The sequence below is a fragment of the Magnolia sinica genome, chromosome 5, assembly GCF_029962835.1.
Source record: "Magnolia sinica isolate HGM2019 chromosome 5, MsV1, whole genome shotgun sequence".
Classification (NCBI taxonomy): Eukaryota; Viridiplantae; Streptophyta; class Magnoliopsida; order Magnoliales; family Magnoliaceae; genus Magnolia; species Magnolia sinica.
In genome coordinates this window covers 107,353,581-107,366,856 of record NC_080577.1, presented here as the reverse complement: position 1 = coordinate 107,366,856, position 13,276 = coordinate 107,353,581, and the positions used below count along the sequence as shown (strand labels likewise).

The 13,276-nt window shown below is 37.8% G+C and overlaps 1 protein-coding gene across 1 annotated transcript; it reads left to right on the top strand.

The window, feature by feature from the left end:
• The first annotated feature begins 5,774 nt into the window (after positions 1–5,774).
• On the top strand, positions 5,775–11,749 carry LOC131247145 (regulator of nonsense transcripts UPF2-like). Its single transcript, XM_058247578.1, has 5 exons — positions 5,775–5,828; positions 5,948–6,083; positions 10,557–10,725; positions 10,982–11,063; positions 11,426–11,749. Exons 1-5 carry the CDS (start codon positions 5,775–5,777, stop codon positions 11,747–11,749), a joined length of 765 nt encoding a protein of 254 aa, XP_058103561.1.
• The last annotated feature ends 1,527 nt before the right edge of the window (positions 11,750–13,276 follow it).

The window sequence follows — 13,276 nt, the reverse complement described above, 5'->3', positions numbered from 1 at the left end:
AAAAATTAAAAAGTTGTATAACAAAAGTGATATTTAAAAAATGATGTTTTGAAAAGGAAAAATTAAAAAATTAAACAAAATTGTAAAAAAATTGTCAAATTGCAAAAAAATATATATATCTTTTAAAAAAAAAAAAACTAGATTTTGTATTTTGAAAAGAAAAATTAAAAAGTTGTATAACAAATAACAAAAGTGATATTTAAAAAATGATATTTTGAAAAAGAAAATTTAAAAAATTAAACAAATTTGTGAAAAAATTGACAAATTGTAAAAAAATATATATTTTAAAAAAGAAAACTAGATTTTGTATTTTGAAAAGAAAAATTAAAAAGTTATATAACAAAAATGATATTTGAAAAATGATATTTTGAAAAAGAAAATTTAATAAATTAAACAAAATTGTGAAAAATTGACAAATTGTATATATATATATATATATATATATATATATATATATATATATATATATATATATATATATATATATATATATATACACATATATTAAAAAAGAAAACTAGATTTTGTATTTTGACAAGAAAAATTAAAAAGTTATATAACAAAAGTGATCTTTAAACAATGATATTTTGAAAAAGAAAATTTAAAAATTAAACAAAATTGTGAAAAAATTGACAAATTGTAATTTGTAAATTATATATATATATATATATATATATATATATATATATATATAAAAGAAAACTAGATTTTGTATTTTGAAAAGAAAAATTAAAAAGTTATATAACAAAAATGATATTTTGAAAAAGAAAATTTAATAAATTAAACAAAATTGTGGAAAAAATTGACAAATTGTAAAAAAATATATTTTTAAAAAAGAAAACTAGATTTTGTATTTTGACAAGAAAAATTAAAAAGTTATATAACAAAAGTGATATTTTAAAAAGAGAATTTAAAAATTTAAAAATGTATTGAAGACCATTTTCGACTCATTGTTGTAAATATTATATATATATATATATATATATATATATATATATATATATATATATATATAGATGTATGTATGTATGTATGTATGTATGTATGTATGTATGTATGTATGTATTAAAAAAGAAAACTAGATTTTGTATTTTGAAAAGAAAAATTAAAAAGTTATACAACAAGATTTCAATAAAAAAATGATATTTTGAAAAAGAAAATTTTAAAAATTAAATGAAATTGTGAAAAAATTGACAAATTGTAAAAAAATATATTTTTTTTAAAAAAAAGAAAACTAGATTTTGTATTTTGAGTGTGTGTGTGTGTGTGTGTGTGTGTGTGTGTGTGTGTGTGTAGTTTTTATATCATATGAGTAGAAAATTTTTTTATATATATAATTAAAAGGTAATATTTAAATGACTTGTAATATCACATAAAAAAGAATATTGAGAAGTTTACAAATTTTAACAATGTTTGAGAAAATTTTTGAGAACAAAATGATGCTTGTGAAGAAAAAATTGGCGATTTGAAATTTTTGAGAAAAAATTGAAATATGAGAAATTTTTTGAGATTTTGAAAAAAAAAAGTTCAGAATTTGTATTTTAAATATTTTTTGAAATATTTTTTAATAAAAATGATATTTTGTTAAAAGAGAAAAAATATACATTTTGAAAAAAAAGTTATTTTTAAAAGGAAATTGAAAATTATCTGTGAAAAATAAAATTACTAAATTATTAAGTACATCCACTAATTGAACCTTTAATTATTTTTGGACAATATAATCAGTTCAGATTGAAGAGTAAATAACTTCAGATATTTAAATCAAATTTCACTGAAATTGTTGATCAATCTTGTATGCTCAATATCTTTCTCATACATAGCCTGATTGAGGCGAGTAACTAGTCAAATTGAGAGTATTGATCAGTAAAATAGAGTGAATGGACCAGACATGTAAAATGGGCCAAATATTTTGGTCAAAATTATGACCCAACTTACGGACCTCGTGAGAACCTAAGAATTGATGTTAGTAAGTTTTGTGGGCCCCATCATGATGTGTGTCGAACATCAACACCGTGGATTTGATGTGTCCCCTTTAAGTTATGAGATATCTCAAAAATCATCTGTATACGAAACTCAAGTGGGTCAACCATCTAAAACTATGTGAAGACATCTTAAAAATATAAAAGTACTTGGTGGGGCCCACATGAGTTTTGGATGCGGTTGAAACTTGGTCTGACCCCTCATCTAAGTGGGACACACATAATGAGTGGGTTGGATATATGAATCACATTTAGGCAGGCCCAATATATGATTATGAATGTTTTAAGGAAACCCTTCTCTACTACATTTAGGTGAGTTACTTGTTACCCTTGCCAGAGTCAACTCTGTGGGGTCCATTGTTATTTATTTATTTTATCCACTCCATTCATCCATGTTAACGGATAATTTGAGCTCTAAAGAATAAAAAGGAAGCATATCCAAAGCTCAAGTGGACCACACCACAGGAAATAGTGTGATTGAACCTCTACCATTTAAAATTTCTTGGAGGCCATAGAAGTTTTGGATCAAGTTGATGTTTGTGTTTTCTATTCATTCATATATTTTTGATATTATGAACAACATTTAACCATTTTTGGACAATCTAATCAGTTAAAATTGAAGAGTAAATAACTTCAGATGTTTAAATCAAATTTCACTGAAATTGTCGATCAATCTTGGTATACCCAATATCTTTTCTCATATGTAACCTGATTGAACCGAGTAACTAGTCAATTTGAGGGTATTGATCAATAAAATAGAGTGAATGGACCAGACATGTAAAATGGGCTAAATATTCTGGTCAAAATTGTGACCCAACTTACTGACCTCGTGAGAACCTAAGATTTGATGTTAGTAAGTTTTGTGGGCCCCATCATGATGTGTGTCGAACATCAATATCGTGGATTTGATGTGTCCCCTTTAGGTTATGAGATATCTTAAAAATCATCTGTATACGAAACTCAAGTGGGCCATACCATCTAAAACTATGTGAAGACATCTTAAAAAATTTAAAAGCACTTGGTGGGGCCCACATGAGTTTTAGATGTGGCTGAAAATTGGTCTGACCCCGCATCCAAGTGGGGCACACATAATAAGTGGGTTGGATATGTGAATCACATTTAAGCAGACCGAATATATGATTACGAATGTTTTAAGGAAACCCCTCTCCATTATATTATATGGTGTGGCCCACCCAAGTCATGGATTGACTTTATTTTTAAGCTCTTGGCCCACCTAAGTCATGGATTGACTTTCTCCATACCGTTCAATGCTCTTCTCAGATCATTTTAAGATATTAACCAAAAAATGGGGCAAGTCCAAAGCTTAAGTGGACTACAAAGTAGGGACTGAATGTCCACCATTAAAAAAAAACATTCATAGAAGTTTTGGATCAAGCTGATGTTTGTGTTTTCTCTTCATTTATATCTTTTTGATATTATGAACATGTTGGATGTCAAATAAACATTATTGTGGGCCCAAGGAAGGTATCAACGGTGGAAATCATTATTCCACACTGTTTCGCGTGGCATGGTACACTTGAGTTTTGGATTTACCGAAAATTTGGGATCAACCCACACCGTTCATCCATTTTTCGAGATAACTTTAGAGAATTATCCAAAAAATGAATCATATCCAAAGATTATATGAACCACACCACAAATAAAGGGAACGGATTGACTACTCCCCCTAACACCATCCAATGGCTGGTGGTTGGTGCTCTGTGAACCCTACCATGATGTATGTGTTTAATCCATGTCGTCTATCTATTATTAAAGATCATCTTACAGTATGAGACAAAAAATGAGATATATCCAAATCTTAAGTGAACCACATTCCAGGAAACAGTGTTGAATGAGCGTCAACCATTAAAAAAATACTTTGGGGTCATAAAAGTTTTGGATCAAACTGATTTTTGTTTTTCCCCTTCATCTGGCCCTGTATGACCTAATCAACCTATTAGATGTCAAATAAATAGTACAGTGGGCCTGAGGAGGATTTTAATGATGGATATATAATAATTTTTTAATCTATTATATTTATATATATATATATATATATATATATATATATATGGGAAAAGGTTCCATGTGATCGAGCTCATGGGAACTTCTTGTACGGTCGAGCTGTGTGGGCCCCACCATGATGGGTGTCAAACATCTACCCAATCAGTCAAATACACCATTCCATGGTGGGCCTGGCTTAAAAATCAAGTCAATTAGTGACTTTTTTGGGCCACACCACATACACAAGTTGAGAGGGCTTAAAAAAAACTATATGTTCTATCTTAGCCGTCCATATATTTGGAAATATTACTTTAGAGTATGAAAAAAACAAATCAGTTAGATCGAAGGCTCAAGTGGACCACATGGTGGGAAACATGGATATTAAATTACAATTGCTTCTTATAGTGTGGTCCACTTGTACCTTCAATATACTTTAAATTTGGTATCATGAACTGAAATAATTTAATAAAATTATTTATCGGATTGGATTAGCCAAATACATCATGGTGGGCCCCATGGAGCCCCTGTCCGGACCGTGCACGTCTGTAAATCTTATAAACGCCCCAAATTTGGGCGCGCGTTCGGAACCGAGCCGCGCCCAAACATGCTATTTCTCTCTCTCTCTCTCTCCCTCCGATCCCTAATCAGAGCATTCCCTAATCCTCTCTCTCCCTTCCGATCTCTCCCTCCCGATCTCTTGCTCTCTCTCTCTCTCTCTCTCTCTCTCTCTCTCTCTCTCTCTCCCACTTCCTCTCTCTCAATCTCGCTGCCACTACGAAGGATTTCTTCCCCAAATTCGACAACCCATCTTTCCGGCGAGCATGAATCTTTCCAGCGAGCATCCCCTAAGTCAATCCCTCGCCATTGTTGGTATGTCTGTCTCAAACATTGAATGTTCAAGCCCTAATCTAAAGATTTCCATATTTTTTATTTTGGGAATTAGGGTTTCAGGTTGTGGGAATTAGGGATTTATGATTTGGACAAGGGATTTTGAAATTTGAGAATTTTAGGTTTTGGATTTTGGGGAAATTAGGATTAGGGTTTTAGAGATTTAGGGTGATGAAGTGTGGATATATCGCATGATACTAAGAAAAATGGCTATTAAAGCTGGGTTTTGTATCGCCCAGCTGGGATAACGGATATATCGGTGATATCACAAGATACTGAAAACACTGCATACAACTGGTAGTGTTAGTTTCTCTACAGTGGGAAACGTAAGGCATAATTTTCCAATAAGTCTTAAAATCTCTTACAGTTGATTTCATTGGATTAGCTCGCATATACTTGTTCCTTTCTTCAGCCTTCAACAATACTGATTTTCTTCCATCTCTTACGGGTTATGATTTTCTGCTGAATTTGATGCAGTTTTTTAGGGGCCTTAACATCATTGCAGATCAAAAGAAACTATTCAGGAAGGCAATTTACTCCTATTATGATGCCTCTGCTGATCTTCTTCAGTCTGAACATACTGTAAGAATCGTGACACCTTCATTAGAGTTGGTTTTTAATGTGTCCAGTGGATTTTGGCCTTCATAATTAGGTAGCATTTGGATGTAGCATCAAATAGTAGTCGGGACTTCCAAAACAGCAAGACGCCATTTGCATATGGATGGGTGTGTAAAATGCCGCATTAAGCATTCTTCCATTTCCCATCCTCTTCACCCCAAATCACAAGTGAGATACCTATGGGAAGGTCACGAATAAATGCCACTTGTATTTTGGTGCCATTGTACTGTTTTGACCTTTGGGTATCAGTATCTTCCCAACGCCCCCGTAATCTTTTAGTCTCAGATGCCTGTATTATCAGTGGATACCAATTTGGACATGGTTGATGGTTTGATCACTGTACGTGTCTTTTTCTTTCTTCATACTCCCTGTTTTAGTTATCCAGTTCTCTATTTTCCATGTGGTTAATCTGCCAACTTGCTGATGATAACTACTTTGCTGAACAGTCACTGTGGCAGATGGAGAATGAAAATGCAAAGGTCTTGAATGCTAAAGGAGAACTCAGTGATGAAAATGTGAATGCATATGAAAAGCTAAGGAAGTCGTTTGACTACTTATTCCGTGGTGTCTCTTCATACTTTTATCTGTCAACTTGTTTGTCTTTATTGTCTCCTTGAATGTTTAAACTCTCTTCTTTTGAATTTCCCGATCGCCGAATCCGGCGCCGACAACCTCCGTAGAACCCCATTCTCGGATCCCGACACCCATTTACCAGGTTCCGATCCTGGGATACTACAAGGAGGGTTTTAAATCATTAGTCCTGATTCATAATGAGCATAACAAAAGCATAACCCACAATCAATAAGCACAAGAACACCACTACAAAATCCACTATGATCAAAAACTTTTTAAGTACAATACGATTGAAAGAAAATAAAATACAATGTAACAAAAGAAACAGAACTCCAGAAGCTCGGCTGCACGCTCCAACTACAACAAGACTATGGCTGCGATTGCGTCTGGCGTCACCCGCACGCATCAATCGTGCATAAGCTTATGGAAAGCTTAGAGGGTGGTGTAAGTGTGTGCGCAATATAAACGTGCTCAAAATGCAAGGTCAGAGTGATGCGGAATCATGGTGATGAGCACATGAATGCAATCAGCCGTACCAAGGCTATGCGGTGCAAGATATGAATGCTATCGGCCATAACACGGCCATGCGATGCAAGATGCAACTCAAGCATGCCAATCCTCAACATGTATCAGTACAGTTCTCATTCTGGATAATCACCGGGGTCCAATACACTCCAAATGGCACTGTCGCTCTCCTAGCCGCACAGTCCAAGTAAGCGTAAGAAACCTCACTATCCGCCTGATCAATAGTCTGCCAATACCTATCCGGCACGTCGATAGCGGACCCATTCACGAGCTGGTCAAACTCAGCCTAGTATTGCCCCCTACCCTCGGGCGAGTAAGGCCACACTCCTTTCCAACCGACCACGACACAGTGGGAGACGCGGCCTCCTGGTATTCGGCCCTCATGCGCTCGTATATCCACTCGGTCTCGACGTTGGAGTCATCCTCTGGTACCATCGGGTTTAGGGATTTTCACCCAGGGACATCTATGGTGCCCGTATGCTAGAATCAAATATTTTCGGTCTCCAATCCTGCCATCCACGATGTATCTGTGGAGGCTATGGCCCTGATGTCGCTAGGGCACATAGTAACTATAATCACACAAATGCAAGTGCATGAGTCACATTATCAGTCATGCAACAGTCTGTATGTACCATGCACTTATATGGGGCAACTCCGCCTATCAGGGAGCCCATAAACAGTCTGCCAAAGGCATATGCTATGATCGGTCACTCCTCACGTCAGGCATACATATGATGCGAATGATCATGAACCATGGATCTATACTAAACATGCATATAGGGATGGGCTCTGCGTATCACAGAAATGGGCCTAGACGGCCTGCAGAGTATAAATATGAACCTATCAGTGGCCTTATGGAGTATGACAATGCGGACATTTAACCAACATTGTCCTTACAATGTGGACGTCAAACCAACATTGTTCCCAAGGCTTAGCCCGCCATAAAGCACCATTACACAAACCATAGGAAATCACACATTGCAATGGACTAATATACATCTCATTGGGCCTCGACCCATAGTTCTCGATACATTAAATGGGCCATCTCCTATGGGCCTTATATAAATCAAGTGGGCCGCATTAGTGGGCCTTATGTACATTGCAATGGGTCATACTCCATGAGCCTTTGAAAACATCACAATGGGTCTCGTAACATGGCCCTTATATATATCGAGTGGGCCTCGACATCGGGCCACCAATACGTCGAATGGGCCTAACCTCATGGGCCTTATATATATATCAAGGTGGGCCTCCCCAATGGCCAGAATTACATCAATATGGCTCCACCACATGGGCCTAGGGCCCACCATAATATTTATTTGAAATCCAACCTATTCATAAGGTCACTTGGACCTTGGGTAAGGCCCACTGAAATGTTCATTTGAAATCCAACTTATTCATAAGGTCACACGGGCCAGGGAGGAGGGGAACAACAATTTTCAGCTTGATCTGAAAATTCTGTGGACCCAGAAAGGGTTTCAATGGTAGAGTTCAATTCACACTTTTTCTTGTGAAGTGGGCCGCCCGAGCGCTGGATTGACCTGATTTTTGAGGGGGGTCCATGTCAAATGGTGGCCCACCAAATGGACGGTGTGGATACAAAATATACATCATGGTGGGGCCCACAGCTGGAGCCGTGGGTCCCTGCCTCGTGGCCGCCCGTCAATGCAGCAGCAGCAGCGCTGCTGCTGCTTTTAAATTTTTATTTATTTATTTTTTTTTGTTTTGGGGCCCACCGAGATGTGATTCACAATCCAGCCCATCCATTATGTGGGTCCCATCTAAATAACCGTACAGACCAAGTTTCAACGACATCCAAAACTCAGGTAGGCCCCAACAAGTGTTTTTATATGTTTAGGAATGTCTTCACATGATTTTTAATGGTATGGCCCGATTGAGTTTCGTTTATGGCTGATTTTTGGGGTGAACGGGTGGTACATGGGGACCCTTCAAATGCACGGTGTGGATCAACGAAACACATCAAAGTGGGGCCCACAGCTGGGGCCGTGAGCCCCAGCTCGTCCGTCCGTCAGCAGCCGTACGGAATGGCAGCAGCTTTTTTTTTTTGAAATCCGGTGTTTTTGCAGATTTTCTATGGTAGGGTCCACTTCAGTCCGATCCGTCCCAGCCACCGGATTCTACGACTCAAGATCGACGAAACGAGACCAATATGCAATGAGTTGTTGGCGGATGGACGGGTCAAAGTGGATTTCAATGGTGATACGTCTGTTTCTTACGGCATGGCCCGCTTGAGAACCGGATTGGTTCCAAAATTTAGCTCAACGTCTAAATTAATCCAAGGAAGAGGATAGACGGATTAGATCAAATACTTGAATCAAGGTGGGGCCTATGTGAATGGTCCACCCCCAAAGGTTACCTTTATCCCTTTTTTTTTTTTTTTTTTCCTGTGCACACTCCCTTTGCCAACGTCCAGCGTCCCGGGACGCTGGACGGCATACCTAAGAGTATTAGTGGGGTGGGTCCCACGTAGCTGTGGCCCACCACCCGATATACAGAAAATAGAGATCGATATTATATTATATATAATACATAATATATTATATAAAATATAACATATATATATTTATATATAAAGCATTTAACCCACCTAGATAGTGGATGGTGTGGATCATCACCTGTAATAGAGTGGACCACACCGTCTGGTGTAGATGGACGGGGGAGATGTAACACATATTGGTGGGATCCACACCATTACAAAGAAAGAAAGAAGGAGAGATAGAGAGAGATACACGGTGAGATAGAGGAACCCCGCCACTATGGGCCCTCTTGATTAAATCACATACATCCAAATGGGTCCCACCAACAAGTGGGCCCTAAAATTTAAATTAATGGAAAAACACCCACCTTATCTTCCTTCTCCTAGCTCCCTTGGACTCCTTAGCTCCTTTCCTTCACTTTTAATGGAGATTGATGAAGGATGAATGGTTGAGATTGGAGATGAGAGGGTGGGCCACACTTGAAGTTGAGAGGGAGTGTTGGATGAGTGAAATTTCTCATGGGATTTGGAAAATTTGCTAGAGAATGAGAGGGAGAGATAGAAATAATGGGTGGAGGGATGGGTGGAGTGATGGTTGTAAGAAAGAAGTGATGAGGGGTATGGTTTAGTTTGAAATTGGTGGAGAAGAGGGATGGTTGAGGTTGAAAATGAGAAAAGAGAAATGGTGAGGTGGAAAGATGGTGGACTTTTGGAAAAAGAGGGAATGGGTGAGGTACTTTGAGGTATGGTTGCATTTATGTTTAATTAGTGGGACTAATTGTGTAGAGATTCCTTCGAAATCCGCAACGCGCGGTGTTTCTTCGGAATAAATGCAGATCGGTCTTCTGGCACAGGTATCGGTTCAGTGCGCAAGTCACGGCGTTGGAACCGCGGCGACGACGCGATCGCCAAGACATAAATTTCAGCTCGAGCCGACGTCGGTGTGCGGGACCTGGCTTAGGATCGTTCGCAAACACCGAATACGGTGCGAAGGTTGCCGGAATTTGACCGGAAGGACCGCGGAAGCTAATGAAATGGTACGGATTAGGACACGGGTCTTACATTTACAGTCGATTATTTCTATAAGCACTCTTCTTTTGAATTTTAAAAGGGATGCTGAACTTAGATTGTTGTTCGATATGTCTGATTACTGAATCCCTCTTCAGATTATTGGAAATAAGCACCATTGGAAACATGCTTAGTGCTCATCTGTTTTTCTGTACTATCTATGAAGTCACCAAAACTAATGGCAACAGGCAGTCTCTGCTGTGCTTATGGTCAAGTCCACCATGGCTGATTTTAGGTTTTTGACTGTAGAGAAGAATTAAGGAAATGGAAAGATACTGCTTTCTGAAATGATTGCGTAGTTGATGATATAAGTTCATTCTTGTGTTTCTTTATTTTCTTTTGGATGATTCTATATTGGATATATCCACTTCGCGTTCTCATCAAACCTTTTCTTTGCAGTTTAGCCAAAGCACTTGAAATGCAACCTCCTGTAATGCCGGAAGATGGTCACACTAGGGTTACGACTGGAGAAGATTCATCATTTCTTACTTCTGGAAAAGAATCTTCTGCTCTTGAACCTATATGGGATGATGAAGATACAAGGGCCTTTTATGAATGTTTACCTGATCTCAAGTCTGGTTTACCACTGTTTTTTTTTTTCATCAACTAATAGTTGTAGCTCTGGGTTATTGTCAGACATTTTTGGGGATCTGGTCATGTATCTGTCCATGTTTCCTATTGAATCATTGTTATTATCATCTCAATTCTAAGCCTTATCCCAACTAATTGGTGTTGGCTACCCTAATCCTGTTCCACAATTCCACTCTATTAAGGATCATCTCCTTATTAATATGGGTAACCTAAAGATTGTTTTCTATGTTCTTTACAGAGCATTTGTTCCAGCTGTATTACTGGGAGAAGTTGAACCAAAGCTGAATGAGCAATCTGCGAAGACACAAGAGCAACAAACTGTAAAGATTCTTCTTTCTTGAATATATTTGCTTGTCTATAGTTTATGCATGCTCAGGGCTACCAATAAAATATGGACAGGGGAGCCTGACCACTATCTGGATGAGAGCTCAATGATAAGGGCTGCTGGTATTATCTCATGCTCATTTTGGTTGCAATTATGTGGATGGGAGCACTCACCCACCATCGATGTTCGAGGGATGCCCCAAATGGCCTGCTTCCCCAAAATGCAGATCTGGGAATGCAAAAACAGCACCATCTGCATTTCGGGGCGCATCCAAGCAACCCTTATTCTATGTATGTGGCATTCCTAAGATGATTTATTCTTCTATCATCCCACTTACTGTAGTTTTCTGGTCCTAAGGAATCGGTGCCAGAGCCAGACCAGAGTCAAATGGTGGTACAAGACAATGTAGAGGCCTCTGCCGATTCTGAATTTTCACAGGATGGAAAAGCAGATGAAGAAGGTAAGGACAAAGAGGATAAAGAAAAAGAAAAGATTAGCGACTCTGACAAGGAGAAAGCAAAGGAAAAAGATGCTGAAAGAAAAGGAGAAGCTGAGAAGGAGAAGCTGAAAAGTCTTGATGGAACGAATTTGGATGGTTTGTTGCAGAGGTTTCCTGGCTGCGTGAGCCGGGACCTTATTGATCAGTTGACTGTAACCACCTTAGTTGCACAAACTGTCTAACCAGGTGCTGCTCCCACTTCTAATCATGCTTTGTGCTTGTGCTCCTGCTTCTTAGCTGTTTATGCTTGCTAACATTTTTGAAACTCGAATTTGTTGATACTTTGCTGCGTGATTAATGCAGTTACTAAAATAAAATTTTGGGGGGCGGGGGGTTTCCTAAAGTGAAACTTGGCATTCCTCTTGCTTTAGACAACCCTTATTCTCATGTGTTGAAGTTGGAAACTGCCGTGGCAACAATGCCCAGGTTCTCATGTCACACCATCCAGCAATGGCTGATATGTGTGAAACCGAAGATAAACCTTGTCATCAACTTGGATTTCATGTTCAGTGTGCTTTTTGTTGTCTTCTGGCCTCCCACATACCTAGGAGTTAGGACCACTGGAGATTTTCTTTGTGAAGGGATTCAACCTGATCATGGACTTGCCACTCTTAGCCTGCTAGTGTACTGGAGTCATTCTAGTGGTGTCAGTTAATGTGTAGGTTGTCTTTGTTAATGTACTAACTTGCATGCCATTTGCTTATTGGGCTCATGATTGACGGTGTTGTACCCATAGTTCAAAAAATACCATATGAAAAAAAAGAAGTTAACGGCAGGTGTTTACATTCAGCTGGGTTTCAATTGTTAAAAAGATTATAAAAAATTTAGTCAAAGAAATGGAAACACCAAAAAAATCAGAGAATGGGAAGTTCAGGTTTATTATGATTTCAACTCCAAAAAATGGAATGAAAAAGAAAACGGTTATATATCCACTTGTGTTGACATACTAACCTTCAACTAAAATGGATAAATTTCGACATGCCTAAGGAACAATGTACATAGGTAATCAAATGGTGTGTTAATGTTATTCTTTGCCTCTCTCAAATCCTTTGTTTTCAAGTAATCCTTATATAAACAATGTCTCCATAAAAATTTCACCTTCTACTAAATTCGATCAATGGATGGTGAATACCAATCTTTGTTCTTTTGTATCTCCCTCGAAAGTTTTTTTTTTTTAATAACAATTATTCTCTTTTAAGGTTTCTCATCTACCCGATTGGTGCTCCAATGTTTTCATCGATAGCATTAGCTGCCCATTTTAATCAATAGCCGAATCCGACATTCTTGAATTGCTTGCTTCATGCTGGGAATATTCTATGAACATTGAGAAGTGATGTTCCATATCATGGACCGGATTCCCTTCATTCAGCAACCAATCCAACTTTTCCTTGTTGAAGGACATGAGTGGCCATTGTTGCAAGCTATTCCATTGTGACTTGCTCATGTTCTCCACAGCTTCCTGCAACAGCCTCATCTCCATCTCTAATTTCTGAAGCGCATCTCATCAACCATGGCTCTGATACCAATTTGTTATGGCCCTCTCAGAAACCCATAACATAAGGGTGTTAAAATGGAGAAAAGGAGGAAAAATGAATAAATAAAGGAAAGAAGAAATCGATATCTTGGGTGGGTGATCATCCACCTTAAACAAACTTAATATTTTTCTTCATTGCCATCTCTCTAGCCATTACACCTCCTTAAGGGCCTGT

Bases quoted from the DNA above. Each gene is read 5' to 3' on its own strand.
- LOC131247145 (XM_058247578.1), top strand. From the start codon at position 5,775: ATGCCTGTATTATCAGTGGATACCAATTTGGACATGGTTGATGGTTTG. The intron at 5,829-5,947 runs GTACGTGTCTTT...TCACTGTGGCAG, and splicing joins TGGTTGATGGTTTGATCACT to ATGGAGAATGAAAATGCAAA. The intron at 6,084-10,556 runs GTTTGTCTTTAT...TTTGCAGTTTAG, and splicing joins ATACTTTTATCTGTCAACTT to CCAAAGCACTTGAAATGCAA.